This window comes from Psammomys obesus, unplaced genomic scaffold (genome assembly GCF_907164565.1).
Source record: "Psammomys obesus unplaced genomic scaffold, mPsaObe1.curated_primary_1811, whole genome shotgun sequence".
NCBI lineage: Eukaryota > Metazoa > Chordata > Mammalia > Rodentia > Muridae > Psammomys > Psammomys obesus.
This window is the reverse complement of record NW_026596125.1, coordinates 17,959,777-17,980,900: the sequence shown is the minus strand read 5'-3', so window position 1 is coordinate 17,980,900 and position 21,124 is coordinate 17,959,777. Positions and strand designations below refer to the sequence as shown.

At 42.4% G+C, this 21,124-nt stretch overlaps 1 protein-coding gene across 1 annotated transcript in view; it reads right to left on the bottom strand.

The window, feature by feature from the left end:
* Nucleotides 1-1,081: 1,081 nt before the first annotated feature.
* Nucleotides 1,082-21,124, bottom strand: part of Ccdc172 (coiled-coil domain containing 172) — a 51,243-nt gene continuing 31,200 nt past the window's right edge. Inside the window, exons 5-8 of the mRNA XM_055591761.1 lie at nucleotides 16,854-16,955; nucleotides 16,228-16,330; nucleotides 2,421-2,508; nucleotides 1,082-1,114 (exon numbers count right to left, since the gene is read on the bottom strand). Coding sequence (XP_055447736.1) covers nucleotides 1,082-1,114; nucleotides 2,421-2,508; nucleotides 16,228-16,330; nucleotides 16,854-16,955 — 326 coding nt within the window. The remainder of the gene's footprint in view (nucleotides 1,115-2,420; nucleotides 2,509-16,227; nucleotides 16,331-16,853; nucleotides 16,956-21,124) is intronic.

Genomic DNA, 21,124 nt, shown 5'->3' with positions numbered 1-21,124 from the left:
TACATTCTAATTCATTACAAATGACCTCAACCTTTTTTTAGGCTTTTAAACTCAAATCCTGGTTTTACAAGTTCCAATAAAATACACGTAGGCAGGCAGGCAAGTGTTCTTTAATCTTTTCCTTTTACAAACAAAACAATGACAAAGCAACCATGTTGGGCTGCACAGCCCTACAGCTCTCTCTTCATCTCCATCCCTTTCAGCAATAAGGTACAAGAAGAAAGAAAGGAAACCCCACCAGGGCCATGCTCCAGCCACTGGGGTTGTTCCGCACTCTCTGTCCTCTAGCCAGTGGTTCCTTCTACCAACGGGAGAACAGGCAGCAAACTCTACAGTCTAATATACTCCCCAGTAGAGAGGCGGAAATTAGAAATAGGTTTTGAAAGACGCAGGATGTCATTAAAGATGTATGATGTCATCCAGGCTGGGCAAGTTCATTGCTGGGATTACATGGGTAGCAGCCCTTTGCTCATGACTAAATGCACAAACAATTAATGAATCTGCTTAATGAATACACACTCACAAGCTACCTTTCTCTATCACCACTGTCTTACTTCTAGAGGAATTATTCAGTCTGAGACATACTTATTTTCCTTCCAAGAGTTTTCTGACTTACAACTACATAAACAGAGAAGAAAGCCAATGTCTGCAGAAGCCCCAGACTTTAACACTCTGTAGACGCATGGAGCAAGGAAAGGCCCCGGATGACTGCTGTCAACAGACACTTTATGATTAGAAAAGATTAAAATGAAAGCAAGCACCTCTTCCTGGCACAATTGGCACCAACAAAACTGAGTCAATAACCTGCACATTTCTTCCTGTGTGTTTGACCTGAGGTAAGCTACACTAAGGAATGACAGGGGATACCAGCTTAAGAAGCCTGGCTGTGGCATCGTCTCCTTTCTCTTCCTTGAGAAACTGCATAAGCACTTCTTACATAACAGGATAAAACGTATGATGCGGAGACACAGGAGGCCAGCTGGACGTCAGCACACTGCTCTGAACCTGGTGCCTCAGGTGACACTCGTGTGTGACTCTAGGGTGCCATGGCCCAGCGTGGGGCAGCTCAGCCCTTGAGGAGTTACTTGTCCTGCAGATCCTTCTGTGCCAATGTCTGAAAAGAAAGCATGCGGTACGTTTTCCTAAGGGAGAGTGAACTCTGACGTGTTGGTTATCAAGCCCTGCCCTTGCACATGCTACATGAGCATACAAACCACCAGCTCCACATGCAGCCCAACAGCACTGTTTAAAGGCGTCTCACGAAGCCTACCGACATTTAGCACACCAATAATTCTGGGGATATCTGACCCAGGTTTTCCAAAGTCCTTGTAAAAAATATGAATCAAAACATAATTTTAACAGTTTGAGCAAGCAACCCCATTCAGGAAAAAAAATATGATGCACAAGGCAGTGCACAGAGGGCCTCTGAAAGACTCTATGCAACAGGGCATCAAAACTTTGGGCAGAGTTCAGGGAATCTTAGGAAAGAAGGGGGGATAGAAAGACCTGGAGGGGACAGGAGCTCCCCAAGCAGAGCAACAGAACCAAAAAATCTGGGCACAGAGGTCTTTTCTGAGACTGATACTCCAACCAAGGACCATGTATGAAGATAACCTAGAACCCCTGCATAGATGTAGCCCATGGCAGCTCAGTATCCAAGTGGGTTCCCTAGTAATGGGAACAGGGGCTGTCTCTAACATGAACTCAGTGGCTGGCTCTTTGGTCATGTCCCCCTGAAGAGGGAGCAGCCTTGCCAGGCCACAGAGGAAGATGATGCATCCAATCCTGATGAGACCAGATAGGCTAGGGTCAGAAGGAAGAGGAGGAGGACTTCCCCTATCAGTGGGCTGAGTGAGGGGCAAGGGAGGAGAAGACGGAGGGAGGGTACAGCTGAGGGAGGGGGCTACAGCTGGAATACAAAGTAAATAAACTTTAATTAATAAAAACATTAATTGGTTTAAAAAGGTTCATTGTAGCAAATACTGTGCTCAGGTCTAAGTTAGCTGAGGCAGTGCTCTCACACAGCCTGAAATGGAGGGTCTGCAGTATCGAGCACAGGATTACAGGGCGTCGGTGCGGCTCATGCCTGATAGTAGCCTAGGTGGCCACACATTAGACAGACTCCAGGACAGCTGCCACCCTGCACCAGCAGAACTGCTTCAGTGAAGGATGGAAGACTGCAGTGCGCTGGAACTCAGCGTGCAGCTGTCCTGCTCCCGTTGGTGACAAGCCTGATGGAGCCAGCCCTATAGGCTTAAAACACCTCGTGGCTTATATCCTGACATTTCCTTCACTCATTTGCTTATGGGGTTTTGCAGAGCTGCAAAGCCCTAGTTCCTGGCTATGCAAGTCAGCAGAGCTCGGCTTCACAACACGTAAGAGAGTGCTGGACAGAAGCGAAATGAGCAGCCTGGGCTTACCGTCTCCAGAAGTTCTATTTCCGTTTGGAGTGCTTTGCAGATGCTTTCCATATCCTCTTCTTTATAAAGGTCTAGTTCCTTTTTAAGTCTGTAAAGAAAAAATCACTCCATTAGTTTGATATTAAGCTTTTGCAATAATTTTATTACATACAGAATGGCAGGTATGTAGCCTAGAAAATATCAGAATTTCAAGTTAAAAACAGAAAGTACTTAGAAAATTTAACTCTGTGACTCTTTATGAAGTACATGAAAATTGAGAGAAAAACTTCCATAGAAAAAGTAAAGTAGAAAATAAATTACAGGTAAACTTAAAAGTCACATAAATAAATCACAGTGATTTAAAAGTCCTGGTGGGTCAACATGCCGAGTGCAGGACTCTGCCTAGGGACTTCTGCTCATTTCTCCCCCGAGACGCTGACCTCACGGGCAAGCCATTTGGCAACACTGATCCTAACCCAAAATTTAAGTTAAAAAATTACTTGTGACACATGTTTTTGCTCTCAAATTAAGGATAACATAACATATACATGATGAAAATATGAGACTATTTATTTTTACCAACTGTGCCCTTAAATTTTTGAATAATTTATTTAAAAAGATTATTTTTTTTTTCCTGAACTCAGTTTGGAGAATAGGGATGAAGCTCTCTTCCATCTTAAGAATGATGACTAATGGTATATGCCCTGTGTTGTGGCAAGAGGTAGGACATACGGGCCTGCCCAGCCAGGCTTGTGTGACGCTGAGGGCAGCAGCAAGGATGAGGACAAGCTGAGGACAAGCAAGGGTCATCTCACGAACTAAGCAGCACAGCAGCAGCAAGATGACAGACATGGTCACCTTACCCCGGGCTAAGCCCCAAAGGGGAAAGGGCTTAAATCAGCTCTATTCTCTGCAGGCCAACAACAGCCACAGAAAGTCCTCTTTGAAGGCAGCATCTCCATTGTCAGACGAACAGGCCTTCCACAGATGGAGAGAAAATAACAAGCTAGCAATAAACACCACCAAACACACCAGCAAGAAAACCCAGTACAAGTCAGCAGAGTAAGAATCACATGATAGCTACATCTCACAGAAGTACAAATCTAAAGAAAAACATGAAAAACGAGTACAAAACAAGCATAACGAAACTTCAAACTCTTCATAGATTTATAAAAACTGTCCAGTGTCTAATAAAGATATGAAATATTTTTTATTATTTTTATTATTATGAGTGCTCTATCTGCATGTACACCTGCAGGCCAGAAGAGGGCATCAGATCCCAGTATAGATGGTTGTGAGCCACCATGTGGTTGCTGGGAACTGAACTCAGGACCTCTGGAAAGGCACACAGTGCTCCTCTGAGAAGCTCTACTCAGAAGCGCCTCAAAACAGATGCCAAGACACACAGTCAAACACTGGGAGATGCACAGGGAGTCTTGTGGAAAAGTGGGAGGGAAGAGAAAAGGACCTGGAGGTGACAGGAGCTCCACAAGAAGACCAACAGAGCCAACTAACCAGGGCCCAGAGGGTTTTGCTGAGACTGAAGCATCAGACAGGGACCATGCATGAACTGGACCCAGGCCCCCTACTAAGATGTAGCAGATGGGCAGCTCAGGCCTCATATGGGTCCTCTGGTAAGGGAAGTGGGACTGCATCAAACACGGACTCACTTCCAAACTTTGTGATCACTTTCCCCTGCCAGGACTGCCTTGCCAGGCCACAGGGGCAGAGGACATGCTCAGACCTGATGCACTGATGGGCTGGGGTGGATGGGAAAGGAGCTCCCCTTTGCTGAGGAAAGGGGGAAGGGGGCGGGGGAGAAAGAGGGATAGGGAAGAAGGGGGAGTGGGACTGAGAGGGAAGCAGGGAAAAGGCCACAACCAGGATGTAAACTGAATTAAAAAAATAGATACAAAATAGTGTCACCTGCATCAGTGACTAGGGACACAGCAGGGAAAACACAAGGGACAGGCAGGAGGGAGGCTAAAGGCCATGACCCTTGGGAGGCAGGGACAGGTGGAGCTCTCAAGAGTGCCATGCTAGCCCGGCTACACAGTGATGCCAGCTCAACACAGAAGGGAAAGAAGAGAAGGGAGGAAGAGGGGAGGGGAAGAAAAAGAGGTGGGGAGGAAGGGGAGAAGAGAAGTGGAATTCTAGTGTCCTGGTGCAGCATGGGTCACTCCTTCCTTTTATTTTTAACTCATCTTCACACTTAAAGGTTTGGGGCGATGGGGGTGTTGGTAGGAACCATAATAAACCGCTGTATTACTCTTTAATATGAAAATCTCTTATTTTTTGGCTGGTGTGTAGTTCCTTAGATGGTGGAAATCAGAATACAGTTTTTTTTTTTCTAGTTGTTTTCTGTTTATCTTATAGGGTCTCCATTCCTTTCAGCCTATCATGGGGTTATTATCTCCTCTACCCACTTTTTAAAATTATACCATTTGAAAATGTGTACACAGCTTAGGCTCGACTTTCTAAGACCTGCGTCCCGGGGGAAGCGATACAACACCGCTGCTCTTACGGGAACAATGTCACAGCAATGTATTCTCAAGCTTTCCTTCCAATATTTGTATTTTATATCATCGTCACACAGTTCCCATATATTATGAATCTAAAATATAGTGCTAATATTTTTCTTTGCTATTTCTTTTATAAGTGACCCACAATCACAACAGGCTTTTATACTTACCTAAGCCCAGTTGTTTCTGGACTAACTCCACCTTCCATTTGAAATCCCTCCCTTCCTCTTGGAAACTTTACCGCAGCCTTCTTTTTCAGTGTGATTTGTACTGGCAAGGATTGGGTGAACTCATTTAGTCTGACACTGTATCAATTCAGTAGCTCTCCCCTTCAGTGTGAGATGTCATTGCTTGTTTCTGGTTACATCATTTTGGATAAGAGGTCTCATTCTTTCTTCTTTTAGCCATTGTGTCTTTTTGTCTCTTTTTCCTGCATCATTTTCTCTTTATGTCTGTTTTCCAGAGATTAAAATATATGTATAGAAGTTGGACTTCTTACGATGCTCCTTGGTGCTGTCTGAGCTCTTTGTATTACGTTTAGAAGTATTTCATTGTTTTTATAAAATGTTCTGCTATCGTCTCTCACATATGCAACATTATGAAGAAATTTCAAATGCAGCATGCTTAACTTTAAAAAGCAGACCCTAGAGGCTACATGGCATTATCATCCTGTTTACATACTGTATTAGAAAACAGAAAAAGGGCCAGTGGTGGAAGCAGGCACTAACCATAAAGGAGCAAAAGAGAACATCTGAGGCTGATCAAACAAGGATTCTGTATCTTGAGTTTTGCGCTAGTGACATGGCTGATTTCCTACTCACAGACACATGTAACGAAAAGGGGGATTTTGCTAACTACAACTAGACTTCAGTACAACACACTGAGGATGGAATAAAAAGCTGCATGTGTAGTATCACATACAAACACATACGCTCAGCCGGTAGGCCTGCCTCGGCAGGAAGTTGAGTGGCAATCAGGAAGATGACAAAGGAGCAGAGAAGATGAAACAAAGGCCACAGTCCCCCAGCATGTGACGGTACCCTCCTCCACCCTGTGTGGGACACTCTCCACAGTTCTGGGCCTCACAGCTGGACAGACTGACTCCAGAGTTGAAAGAGGCGCTAAGAGTCGATGGCTTGCTTATTGCCACGAGTGGAAAGGTGTTTCTATTTTTACTTCCTGGCATCACTTAGTTCACTTATTCCAGGAGCAAGTTCCAGTTTTATGAAACTGACCGCACTCCCGTTCCAAAGAGCAAGAGCACACGGAGAGTGCAGAGCCGCCGCTGCTGGCGCACACACGCTGTGTCCCCCAGTGCCTTCCCTCACGCTGTGAGTCCGCGGATTTGCTTCCTCAGTTACGGTCCTTTCCTACTTCAGACACTCACTAACCCGAGACACAGGACACCCTGTCTTACTCAGCCAGACAGCATCCCAGTGTAAGAAAGCCCCTTGCGTCCTTGGGTTGTGGGATCTCCAACGCCAGTTTCCCGCAGTGCCAGTGTCCACTATTAAACTGTATTTCGTGTGAGATCCTCAGTGCATGTCTCTACTGAACCTGGAGAAAACTTTAATTATTTGAAACAAATATGATTATTTTTAAGGTGCTGAAACCACGTCTGAAATACACAAATTTACTCCTCATAAAGACATTAGGATACTGAAGTTGACAAGACACATTTTCATACAGCAGGCATCTATGTCCAGCCCTAAGAACCTTACTTGCTGGCTGAGGTCAGGGAGAGAGACATTTGTTGATCAACTTTAGTTTTTAATATTTCTTCATTTTCACTTCCAGATCCTATGCCTTTAGTTATGTTTTCTATAGTAATTTTAATTGTATGTACTAAAATATTAAAAAAATATCCAAAAAAATAACTGAAGGCATAAGAGATGGAAGAAAATAGAAAAAACTTCAATTTTCAGATGATACAACTGTATATATGCAAAGTCAATGAAAATAAGCTCAAAAATAATTTAGGAAGTTGGCAAAATATAAAATTAGCATATCCAAAGAAATAGACTTTATTATCACCAACAATGGTGAAGATGACTTTTTCTCAGATAGGAAGTCATAAAAATGTTAATAATCCTAAGTTAAATCCACTGTATGCAATCACAATAAAAACACAAACATGTTTTATCCCTCTTGGTATGAAGCAAATCGATATTTAGGTTCATGTAGAAAAAAGTAAATATTCAACATTCTCTTGAATTTGTAAGAACAAATGCCAACTCTTATACCCTCCTGTTAACCTTCGGTGATTACACAGTGCAGCCCTACACACCGCTGGGCAGACAGGGACTGAGCAAGTGGACAGTTAGTGTGATGACGGAGGCATCTCAGGGCCCTGGGGAAGAAGACGCTTTTCAGTAAATCACGTTGGGACAACTGGACAACAAGTTGCAAATGGAAGCAAAACTAAATGGATCTCAGAGGCAGAGCTGGACCTATATTTCACAGCCTATTCATTTAAGTGGTTCAAATACTTACATGTCAACAAAGGTAAAACCACGGAAGACTGGGGAAGGTGCGGGCAAACTGCTTTATGTGACAGCTGTGGACACAGCTTCTACTCTGGTTCAAATTTAATTTAAAAGAAAAGAATAATTAAACGGTTTAAAATTTTCTACAGCAGAAACCATATTATAAGGACTAAAAGGAGATGGCAGTCTAGAAGTATCTATATGTATACATCACAATAAAGACCAACTCTCTCTAAAGACACAGATATTTTCTAAACTAGGGAGGCCAACCCTCAGGAGAAAGGTGGGGTTGCTGAAGAGGCTGTTCATGCAACACCACCCGGTGGTGATCCAGGACAAACTCACACGTTCCACCCAGGGGTGCGGGCGCCCTTTTGTTGGACGGAGCTTTACACACTTGACTACAACTGCTTTTGGTGAGGTAATCAAGAATCAATGTGCTTAAATATCAGCTAAATAGGATTCAAAATGATACAAACGTAGAGGGGAAGAATGAAGCAATATCTAACAACTGATTTGTCTATTCCCTTTAGCCTGGCTTTTTTACATCTAATAATACAAAGTACAAGCCAAATCAAGTTCTTTGATTTGGTATTCAAATCAAAGAATCAAAACACAATCTTCCTGTCCATTCATATGCATTGGTTAAAGAAGCCATAGCATTCATGGCAATTGAGTATTACACAACCAAAGAATGAAGATGAGCTCTTTCAACACGAAATTCTAGCATGCAGTATTAAACGACAGGCAATAAGATGGAAAAGATTACAAAACTGTGTCAGTGTTTGTTTCCCCATTTATGCCTGTAAAGGAAACACAGAAGGATAAAGCAGAAGCTCATGAGAATGGTGGTGTGTAACAGTGAGCAGAATGGATAGAAAGAAGGGAATGAAGGAGACCCTCTGTCTCTTTTCACACTGCTTTAACTTTTGAAGGATGCTGATGTTTTCAATATTCATCACGTAAAGTTCAACCAACACAGCTAAGGCGAAGAGCCACTGGTGCTCAACATCTAATCACACCTCTAATCACACCTGATTAGAGGCTGGGCTGTGGTTCAGCGGTGGAGCACACACCTGGTACAAGCAGGACTCTGTGCTATACCCTAAGCACTACTGAGAAGAAAAACAAGACCCAAAACAGATTAATAAAGCAAAGAAACTAATTCAAGACATGGGCAAAAATTCAGTAGAAACAGAGGTTCTGAAGAAAACCATTTGGTAGGGAAAACCTCCATAAATCATATTTTAAAATTCAATGCAGGCCAGCGCCTACACAGTGTATGGTAGTGCATACCTTTAATTCCAGCCCTCGAGGGCAGAGGCAGTGCTGAGCAGAGAGATGGTCCTGGCTGGGCATGAGCCTGGCAAGCAGCCCTCCTCCGTGCTTTCTGCCTCAAGTTCCTGCCCTTCCTCCCCTCAAAGACAGACTGTTACCAGGACATAAGTCTTTTCCTCCCTAAGCTGCTTTCCATCAGTGTTTTATCACAGTACTGAGATGAGAACAGAACTGTGTATTTCTCTGTTGATTTCCACACTTCAAGACTGGACAGCCCGGGCATCAGTCTGTACAACACCGGGATTAGATGCAAGCCGCCACGCCAGCTCCCTGCGCTGAGCCAGAGGCCCCAGCTCGGGCCCTTACGCCGTGGGGCAATTACTGAGCCATCTCCAGGCCCCAGGGTGACTTTTCTACTTTCTGTGAGTCTTCTGTGGCCTGACTTTCTTAATATATTTCTTTGTATTTATTCACTTGGAGACTATTCTAGTGCCATTTTACTTTTAAATGCTAAAGAAGGGGTTCCTATTTCCTATGTGACTTACGTATGAAAGTGGGCATAGAAAGCTAAGTGCATGAAAGAGGTACGGTCGGCCATCTGTGCTTCGCTTAGTCTGCACTGCACTGACGGGTGGGGTCCCCTCACCCGTGGAAGCCTGCTGAGGAGCTAAGCTAGCCAGGCTTTCTCTTCCTCTTGGCCCTGGGGTGGCCTCCATAGCACCTTCCTGTGTTTTTTGAAACAGGGTGTTGGTAGATAGCTCTGGCTGGCCTGAAACTCACTCTGCAGACCAGGTTGTCCTTGAACTCAAGAGATCCATCTGCCTCTGCCTCCTGAGCACTGGAATTAATGGCTAATACGTATTTTTCTTTCATCGTCCCCAACCACACACCAAAACACAAATCCTTTGATTTACTTAACAATAAGTATATGAACACAAGATCACTGCAATGTTCCATATCCCTTGTAAATACTACTTTTTTAATTTCATGGGTAAATGGGTACATTTATATCAGAACGTAATTGTGAAGTCAACTGAGTCTACACCAAACTGCCCCTGTACTTAAGTAGCAGCCTTAGTAACTACAGCAGGTGCCACGACTTCACCGAGCTGCCGAGACACTTCTGTTAGTGAATAAATAATGAAACTACCAGAAAAGGTGCAGAGTTGGCAGAAATATTTTACAAAACAGCTACAAGTGATTCTGGAATTAAAGGGAAATTTTCATCTATTACACATGTTTTTAAAAGACAGACAATGTGGACTGGGTTAGGATATAACTATTCGGCTAGAATTCTACAGAAACATCTGAGCAGAGACTTTCTTTTGCACTTGCCACCTCTGAGCTGATTCTTACTATAAACAAGCAACAATGAACGTGCACTGTATTTCTAAATGAAGGCTGGGGTCTTAGTCAGGGTTACTTCTGCTGTTATGAAAGACCATGACCAAAAGCAGCTTGTCAAGAAAGGGTTCATCATCAAAAGCATCAGGGCCAGGACCCTGCACCGAGGGCGGCAGAGAGGCCTGCTTCCTGGCCTGCCTTCCAGGCCTGCTCATCTCATCTTCTTGTAGCAGGCAGGACCACCGGCCCAGGGATGGATTCACTCACAATGTGCTGGCCCTCCCCCATCAACCACTAATTAAGAAAATGCTCTACAGGCTTGTCTACAGCCCAGTCTTACAGAGGCATCTTCTCAATTGCGGCTCCCTCTGTAGATGAGTTGAGCCTGAGTCAAGCTGACATAAAATTAGCCAGCACAGCTAAATAATACTTCCCATTACAGTGGTACTTACTCTAAATACTGTCGGGAATATTCCTGCAAGCAGTTAAAGACGTTCATAAAACAAACAGAGCCATGATGGTTTAAAAACAGACAATGCCATTTAAAAAAAAAATGAAGCTCATCAATTCAGTTTAATGCAGAGAAGGCCTACAACACCTTTTCAAACAATGAAACAAGCTATCATGCAGGATATGTGACTGCACCATTTACTGTCCTAACTACACACGAACACACATACATCCATACTTACACACTTGCACACAGACAGAAAAACTCATAAACCCCAACACGATGCTCAGAAAACTTTTGAAAGTTGTCATGCCTTCTGCATCAGAGTGACCCTTCACATTCCAGATGTGCCTGAACTTTCATTCAGTCAAAATAGCCTGCTCTCATAATTTAAATATGTATACGTATTTGGGTAAAAATATATATGTAAAATGAATATGTATCAGTGCATCTGTTAGAAAGGTTGAGAGTATTGTTTGTGTGTCCTAGAAGCCTAGGACCATCACTGTGCCCTCTCCAACCGGTTGAGCTGGATGACTTTCCTACAAGGGGCTACTGAATGCCTTTACTACTGCCTAGAAATGGGCTTACATCTTTAGCAGATGCAGATTAGTTTTTTTGTATTTTCCATTGCAAACACTCTTCAGAAATAGACATTATCTTTTAAGTGTTCAGAGTAAAACATCTCATGTTGACTTTCTAGATTTTTAACATAAGCTTCTTGTTGTATCAAACATGCAAAAACTGGTTACACAAAATGTAGAATCACCCAGGAAAGAAGTTTTATTAGTAAAAGAAAAATGCCCGATGTAAGACCTGGGGCCTCACAGCTCAGGAGTTTAAGATCGCGCCCTTCCCATAAACTCCCCCAGACCAAGACTCGTTGCAAAAGCAAGAGGTTTATTAACCATTGCACAATGGGGTCACCCCTGCCTGTCAGCAAAGAGTGGCACCCAGAGACAAAGGCCTTTAGGTTTTTAAAAGAAAAACTGCGGGAGATTTGAACTTGCAGTCTTGGCAATTTAGGATTGGATAAGGAAGCTATAAAGTAAGATAATTGGTTAGTCTTAGGTGCTCAAGCTTGGCCAGTCCTGCCAAGTGTGGATGCAGGTGCAATTTAAGGTGGGGGTGGTTAGCTCATCCTTGAAGGTTAGGGGCTGCGGACTTTTGGCTGCAGGTCAAAAGCTACTCAGAAGAAGTCTGGGTTTGTTGGTAAGAAATGCTATCTCAAAGACAAGGGTCTGGTCCTTTTTTTTTTTTTTTTTTTCTGAGTGAAGGTCATTGCTTGCTTGCCTTTTTTTATATCTGTCCTCACAGATAGGGTCACACCTGAAAATTTTAAAATGGTCTGTTTTGTTACTTGTACTAATTAGACTGAAGAAGAAGAAACACTGGCCCAGCAGTACACATATAATCCCAATAACTGGGAGGTGGAGGCAGGAGAATCATGAGTTTACAGTCAACTTTGGCAATATAGTAAGACTCTGTCACAAAAAACAGGAAGGAAGGAAGGAAGGAAGGAAGGAAGGAAGGAAGGAAGGAAGGAGGGAAGGAGGGAGGGAGGGGGGGAGGGAGGGAGGGAGGAGGGAAAAAGAAAGGGAGAAAGGAAGGAGGAGAAAGGAAGGAGGAGGAAGGAAGAAGGAGGAAGGAAGGAAAGAAGGAGGAAGGAAGAAGGAGAAAGGAAGGAGGAGAAAGGAAGGAGGAGGAAGGAAGAAGGAGGAAGGAAGGAAAGAAGGAGGAAGGAAGAAGGAGAAAGGAAGGAGGAGAAAGGAAGGAGGAGGAAGGAAGAAGGAGGAAGGAAAGAAAGAAGGAGGAAGAACTGTGGATATCTTATGGTAGAAGCTGACAATCCACATTCAGGAACCTTTGTGAAGAGGGAAAGGGAGAATGGCTTGTGAAAATTGCCCTGCGACCTCCACTGTACAGAAACAAACAAGCAGAAACGCCATGTACCTAGCTGAAAAGTGAGGAGAGCTCCATTCTGACCCATCTCAAAGAGGACACAAACAACAACACACGACTACTACCACGCTCATGAGGACGAGGCGGGCGGCCCTTCACAGTTCCTGCTTCACAGAAATGTCTGTCAGACAGTCTGAGCCAAAGGGCTGAAGATGACGCTCAACAGTTGCCGGGAAACTTGGGTGGCATCAGGCAGCCAGCTGCCTCTGTCCTTTCTATAATTTTGGAAGCTGCTTGCTCTGCGCTTCCTATAAACTCCGGCACTATTCATTCCTTCTCAGGTCTAGATGGGATTGAGAACGAGATAGTTATAGTGTCACAATCGAGTTTACGTTCTTTAGAATTAAAAATGCTTTTAAAAGTTATTTTTAGGGGTTGGGGATTTAGCTCAGTGGTAGAGCGCTTGCCTAGCAAGCACAAGGCCCTGGGTTCGGTCCTCAGCTCTGGAAAAAAAAAAAAAAAAAGACAAAATAAAAAATGATCTATTTGTTAAAAAAAAGTTATTTTAGGTCTAAGTAGAATTTTTATGTTGTCAAATTCAGACTATGATATAAAATGATTCGGATATAGAAGTTCGAACTCCCCAAGACAGGAGAGATAGTAGAGTACTTTCTCCTACATTGTCAAATACGAATGGACTGGACACTGTGCATGTAATTATCACGTGATAGTTTTCATAACTCTTTCATAACTGTTGTTACTGTTTGTAGTTCATCACTGTAGGAGAAAGAGCCTTTGCTTAGACAAAAGGGGGTTGGTCTAGTGCTGTATGTACAAATGCTAAATTCTGGCCCCAAGATCTGCTGCAGTCCAGACGAGTACATTCTCATGCACACAGACCTTCAAGCAGCCTCTGAAGGGCAACGAGGGAATAAAGAAAGGACTGATGGACAGACAGACACACCCCCAGAGACGATGGCACTGGGTGGGTGTACCTCCTCTGCTGAACAACACAAACTACATAAGCAAAACCTCCAAGCAAAGCACAGGAGGGCGAGTGGGTCTCAGGTCTCAGTGGGAGGTCTTTGCAGTGCAGCCTCGCCTGTGGTCCTCAGGGAGGAAGAAGCTGCAGGTGTTCATTCTTGCACACACTGGACTGGTCAAACGTTCATAAATCAACAACTGTACATGACCCACGGGAAGGCTCTGTCACGGCCTCTGAGCCTCGCCAGGAGGACGCTCTGCCAGTCCCCAAGGGTCTGGACACTGTGTCCTGACAGGGCCTTGCCCACGTCAACGACCCACACTCACTCGGGACCTAACCCACCTTCGCCGCAGGTCACTCAAGGCTTCCTCGGCTGTCTCCAGTTCTGCACATTTGGCACGTCTTATCTCATCCCACCCTATTCAAAACAGAATCTCTGATATAAGTAAGTATCGTGGCATTTCTATGTAGGAAAATATTCCCTACAGAAGGTTCCGTTATGCTATTGCTATTGCAAGATAATAAGGTTGTACTCTGCATTAAAGACAGCATCAAACTCCCTGAAAAACAGAGTAACTCCAAAAAACAGAAACCGTAATACTTACAGGTTTACACACAAGTACACACACACCCTGCCTCTTTGTCTAGGGTTTTAGTTAACTAGAGTCAAAACTTCTCATTCAACCTCAGTATGAAAATATCAAATAGAAAATCCCAGAAATAAATAAACTTATTGTTGAACATCATGATAATTGTTCTATTTTTTAATTTTTATTTTTATGTACATTGGTGTTTTGTCTGCATGTGCAAGGGGGTGGGGTCCCCAGGAACAGTTATAGACAGCTGTGAGCTGCCACGTGGGTGCTGGGGATATGAACCCGGATCCTTTGGAAGAGCAGACAGTGCTCTTAACCGCTGAGCCACTTTCCGGCCCCGATAATTGTTCCACTTAGTAGTTATTATCACTTACTGTGCCTAACTTATGGATTAAGCACTCACAGGAATGTATGTTTCTAAAACAACAGTCTATACAAATTTAGGACTGTGGCTCCAGGCAGCCACTGGGATCTTGGAATGTCTCCTCGAGTGCATGAAGAGGGTACACACGTCACCGGCTACGCAAAGCTACTTGAAAAAAAATTTCAGATTAACAGTTGCCATAGGCACCTGGAACCAAAGAAATTAAAGTAGGTAAGGAGGGGACTACTGAAGAAATAGACAAACTTATTAGTGCGCTCTAGTAATACTAAAATTATAATTATAGCAAGGAGTAATTTTTCTACACTCCTAGCCCTGACACAGGAAGCTCATTTGTGTGGTCAGAACTGACGCGTGCTCTGAGCACACAGCAGCTACCACCTTAGAGCGCACAGGACAAACACAAAGACAAGAATAACCTGGCCTAAATTTTAAATAGTGTCAAATCTCCGAAATCCTGCTGTCAACAGCATATCTACCCCCAAAAGAGGGCAAATCTGAAAATTTAAGAAAAACGCAACTAATACAGAATTCAATATTCTTTTAAACATATATAAAAGTGTTATAATCTAAATTAAAATATAATTAGCTTAGTTTTGGATGATTGATAAATTACTGATGAAGTTCAATAAGTCTAATATCATTTGTCGTTAGCTCCTTGCTTACTAATGAAATATCAGTCTTTTTTCCCCAAAATCCTAATGTTCAACACTTTTATTTTATTTACACTTACAGGTTTTTTTATGAAATACAATAATAGAGAAAGTAAGTATACATACGAAAAGATTTAAAATGTAAACTGATAAAGATTAACATATCATTAGTAAGTACTAAGATAAGAAACGGATGAGGCTGTTTCTTTTCCAAACTTCCTGTTACAATTTGCAAAGAAAAAAGCATTCTTTCGCAGATTCCAGTGTTTGTGTTGACTGAGAAGAAGTTCTTGTAACCAAGGGACAAAGCTTGGGTTCATACTGGAAGCCAGTCCACAGTCAGGAACACTGACAGCAGTGGGCTCTGCCACTTAACAAGCGAAAGAACCTAGTGAGCATCTGTCATCACAGAAACTCACCCATCACACACACTGTCCCAAGAGCCTAATAGTTTATGCTTATAAAACTTAACACAAAATTAAATTGCAAATATTTTCTCATGGTCTCACAATGGTGGCCAGGGGCAACACTCTGCTAACAGGAAGCATTTGTTCAGCTCTGGTGGACGTATTTCCTGTGTGATTTACGTGGAAGCAAGCTCCATTGACTTCTCTATAGATTCAGTAATGTGGTTGTCTTTTCTGTAAATGCGGGGAAGTATGGGAGCTTCTTTTAAACAACACCGGCAAACGTGACCATGGAATATCAATAAATAATCACCAAATAAAAAAAATTAATGTCTCCTTGCATTGATGACACTGTACTTTCCAACACCAGTCATTATTACACTGTACTGAAAGAATAAAAAACATGAATGTACTCCTCACAGAAAACACTTCTATTTTTTTTAGGAACCGTACCAGAGTAACATATCCTAAGGCAAACAGTAAGCTGTGACTTTATTCTGACTGTGGAAGCATTAAATATAATGGTAAATATGACAGGAAGGGGAGTCGCATTGACTACTGAGATGAGTAACAGTCCCCGAGACAGAGAAGGAGGCTGATCCCACTCTCACCCCTGTGCACTGTGAACTGGCACACAGAATGTTCTGGCCAGGGGAGAGCCGCCTATCAGCAAGTTTCAGGCTCTACGCAGACGTCTTTGTCTGGGGCTTTAAAACACACTCTCAGCTTTACACTGAAATCTAAGTTAACATACACTGAAATGTGAAGTCAACTTTAAAACACTGTTAGATTTTATGTATAAACAATATAGCAGACACTTACCGCAAGCATTCATCATCATGTTGAGGCTTTTCTTTGATTTTTACTTTTTCTTCTTGTAGGTATTTCGTGGTACAAATGGCTTCAGTCTCTTCATCTTTAAGAACTAAACAATTAAGAACATTCCTATAATCATTTAGGAATTCAACAGAGGTTTAGTCACTTATGAAACTGTTTTTTGTGTGGTATATCAAACATACATAACGATGATTTTATTTTCTAATCTAACATAGCAGTTAAAGGCATAAAAGATCGTCACGGGATTTGGACAGCTCTCACTTGCCTGGTGGTGCAGGCCTGTAATCCCCGCTATTTAAGAAGCCAAGGCACAGGAGGTGCAAGTTCAAGGCTAGCATGGGCAACCTAAGCCTTTCTTGAAACAAAAACAACAGTAGAGAGCTGAGGCTGTAGCTCAGTGGTGCAGCTTGTGTAAGGCCAGAGGCCCATCCTCACAGCTGGAAAAACAATACACAACAGACACAAAGCAAACAGCTCTAACACTGGCCAATTCAACTATTACCTATAGAAAAACAGAAGCACCTTCACCATGACAGCGTAGTTTTAGACACTGACACAACACAAAAATACTGTATTCGTCAGCAGAATGAAAGGCCTTGTGAAGCTAGTACCTTTAAGCTTTTTCTGGAGAGTCAATAATTCTTGTAGCAGTTGACTTTTCAGTGTTTGAAGTTCCAGTAACTGGCCACTGTTATATTCCACTGACTTCATTTCTAGAAACAAATACAGTCACCATCAAAATGTTACCTAGGAATATATGTAACCAGAGAGGCAAACAATCTACACACTGAAAACTATCACTGATAAAAACAATAAAGACAGGACTAAATATAAACAGCCCCTACGCAGGAGTCAGAACGGATGCTGTCCAACCAAAGCAAAGCACACCCAGGGCCGTCCCTCTAAAACTCTAACGGCATTCACTGCTCACAGAAACAGAAAACACAAATCAAAAATGCAAAACAAGCAGAAGAAAGCATTTAGGATTTGGTGTATTTAAATATGTCATCATTATTAATCTTTTGTCCTTCAATAAAAATCTAGGCAGCATGTGGTCAATTTTAAGTCTCAACTTAGCCTCCTATGATCACCTAAGGAGCTGTCTTCAGTAAAATACTAGCACGTACTGATTAGCACTATGGCAGGCTAACAAAAAGGAACGAAAAATACCAAGTCAGAGACAAACTTCACAACTTCTTACATGGTAAGAAAGGCACACTCTGAAGCTTATTCAGGGTGACAGCCACAGAATGCCAGGACATGACTAAGATCTTCCGCAGTTCTGCTGGGGTCCCCTGCCTCCCGCCCTTTATCACCCCACCAATCACCAATCACTTAAGACTTGACTCCTAGTTTTTCAATTTTCTTTTTTGGCCATAGATCTGGGGGCTCCAATCACATATGTATAGGTCTCTGAATTTTTAAGTCTTATTTCCCCTGCTTCTGTGCTCTCTGGTTAATACCTTCTAGGGTACTATCCTCATCACATACTGTGAATCCCCAGTGTTCTCTTTTGCTTTCATAAAACATCTTTTATTGAGATATCTCAACTACTGTATAATTAACCCTTTAACGCATATAATTTAGCAGTGTAGGGTATTAACAGATCCTGCATCTGCTCCCATTATCTTGGACTACTCTGTCATCCTGTTTCTATTAGCCTGCACCTCAGTTTCCCCACATGTTCTTCCTCCATGCCTGCATTTTCTGTTCGTATGGGTTTGCCTGTTCTGGTCACTGAACCAAAGAAGAATCACAATATGCACACTTCTGAGTCTGAGTTATTTCACACACAGTAGTTTTAAGGTCAGTGCTGTTCACGTGTCTGTTTTAATTCTCTTTTTAGGCAGCCCCTTCAGATCTATTCCATAGATACACCTTGTTTGGCATTCAGTAGCTGATACAGGCCGGGTTGCTTACAGCTTGGGGCTACTTTGATTGCTGCTCCTGTGGACACATTTGTACAAGTTCTTAAGTGGCTCCTGTGTGATTACCTACATGTAAAATTGTGAGTTCATCTATTCTAGGATGCATGTTTTGAGGAATCACCTGTTTCCTGAAGCAGTTTGCCCACACCACCTTCCTCTAGCAACACATCAAGTTTTCAGGACCTTTGTATCATTGCCAGCACTGCCGTGGTCTGTGACAGCCACACCTGTGCCGGTTCATTAGTTTCTGTTTGCACTTCCTTGATGGCTCATGATGTTGACTTTCATTTGGCTGTTCCTGTTTTTTTTTTTTTTTTGGGGGGGGAGGGTGTTTGCTTAAATATTTTGCCCTTTTAAAAATTAGGTTATTTTTTCCAATATTGGTAAGAGTTGCCATATTCTGGCTACTACTCTCATCAGCTGTATGATTAATAAATAATTTCTCCTACTTTGTGGGTCTTTTCCCTGTGTAGACAGCATCCTTTGAAGAAGTCTAAATTATCTATCCTTGGTGCATATATTGTAATAATGCCCTCACTCAAGGCTATGGAACTACACCTGTGTTGTGCTGTAAGTGTTCTATGTTTTGGCCTTGGTCCACAAGGAGGGACCCTGTAGGCAGAATCAGCAGCTACTCAGTTCACTGTTTAGCGCGCGGCTGCCAGTGCCAACACTGAGAAAACATTCTTACCTGCTGAATTATGTTAACATTATCATCACCAATCAACTGACCAGAGATGAAATTGTTTCTTGGCCTTAAGTACATTTAATTGATCCACATAAACATTTTTTTACCAATGCCATATTATCTTTATTAGTTCTCTTTGGAAGTTTATAACTTGGAAGTTTGAATCATTTTTCACTGATATCAAATGATTGTAGGGTACCATGTAGGTATTAGGAACTGAAGGAAGAGCTTGTAACCACTGAGCCATCACCAGCTAACATCATCTGACTTGATTAAGGCAGTGCTCTTCTATTTAACAGAAATGTTCTACTATGAACTTGGCACATCAGCACCTCCTTATTCCAAGCCACTTCTCAGAACTACTCACCTCATTCCCTACCACTTTTCCATGTAGGTACAGGTTTGCAAGTCCTTACTCTCTAGGCTAAATAATTTGAAGATTTGTGCCACCTATTTATCTATAGATCTATCATCAATCTATCAATCATCTATGTATCTATGTATCTATCATCTGTCTACCTATCATCTACCTACATATCTATCATCTACCTATTTATGTATCTATGTATCTATCAATCAATGTATCTATCTATCTATCTTATTTCCCAGTAAAAGAATTAGGTGTAGAGAAATATACACAACAAGGCACACAGAAAAAAAGAGAGAAAAGATCTGCTATAATGCAGGAGACCTTGAGAGGCTGAAACCCAGACTTTCCTTGATTGATGGAGATTTTAATGGTCCTTGAGAAGGTCCCTCCCCACATTTAGGGTGGGTCGATTTGAAAACAAACAGAGTGGATGATAGGTCCACAACTTTGCTGTAAACGTGCCCACCAGGTCCACAGTCGGGGGAACCCTACTTCGAGGAGGAAAAGCCTGCTTGGCTTCAGTCTCAGTTCAGAAGGGTAAGGAAAAAACTGGCCATCTTGACAGCTCACAACTATACTTAGCCATGGCTCCTCTCTTGAAGACTGATTGTTTTAGGGTAAGCACTTCTATTTTTCTACTGCCTTGTTTATGTTTTAATTTACAGATTTGCTGGGCTACCAATGACAAAGTAATTGCTTTTCATTTCTTCCTAGCCTTCCATCAATAATTATGATATTTTTCATTTTCCTGGTTCTGGCTGTTGTTTGTTTGAAATAGATTCTCGTTATGCAGCATTGGCTAGCCTGAAACTAGCTGTGTAGACCAGGTTGGTCTCAAACTCAAACACAAACACACAAAGTTCTGCCTGTCTCTGTCTGCTGAGTACCGGAGTTAAAAATGTATACCACCAGGCCAGGCTAATAACTAGGTTTTATGGCTATAAATATTAAACCAAACTAAGATAAGGAAAGCTCATTCTCATCTCTTAGTGAGAGAGTTTTCCTATTCACTGCAAATCATTAGTACACTAATTAATAATGAATTAATTAAGCAAAGTGAAAGTAAAATATATTTCATTTCCTACCAGAAAGAACTGATTCACAACTGAGAGAAATTAGCACAAGAAACACTCTGAGGAAATGTATGCCAACCATGGAAGTTATTCTTCTGAAGCCAAATGATAAACCTTCAATCTATCAATTACCAAATATTTCCATGGAAGTTATTCTTCTGAAGCCAAATGATAAACCCTCAATCTATCAATTACCAAATATTTGCAGTAAGTATTCTTGCTACTTCACAAATATGTATGTGTATGCACACATGTCCTCAGAGGCTGGAACTGCAGTGACGGTGGTTACGTCCTTCCAGATTTAGACAGGCTCAAGGAGAGGATGTTTCCAGAGACTGTGTGTGATGAGGCAGTGGAAACAGGAGGGAGCAGCCCAACTCTGAGCAGGACAGCCTGGTGGCAGCTGGTCTCATCCTTGGGCCTCGTCTTTGTGCCTGTCAGGGCTTACTTTTCCACTCCTGCTTTTAACTTGTGCCACCACATCTGTTATCCCCTGACACTGTGTCCCCCTGTTCTATCCACCCTGGCTTCCTCTCTCTTCATCTTACTTTTATTCTCTAACAGTGATGAGCCAGATAAGTGCACTGTGTTTTGAATAAACCGGTTTTCACTCTTCGTGGCTGTTAGCAGTCAAGTGTCTCCTTTCTCTGCCGACATCTTCCCTGGTTTATTATTATCTGTATATGTACACATATATGTGTGTCCACATATGTGTGATGTACATTGAGACCAGAGAACAACTGGAGAAAGTACTGTCCACAGCTTCTGGTGAATCAGGGTAGTGTTTACAGGCACACACATGCATTAATCTCACTTATAAAGA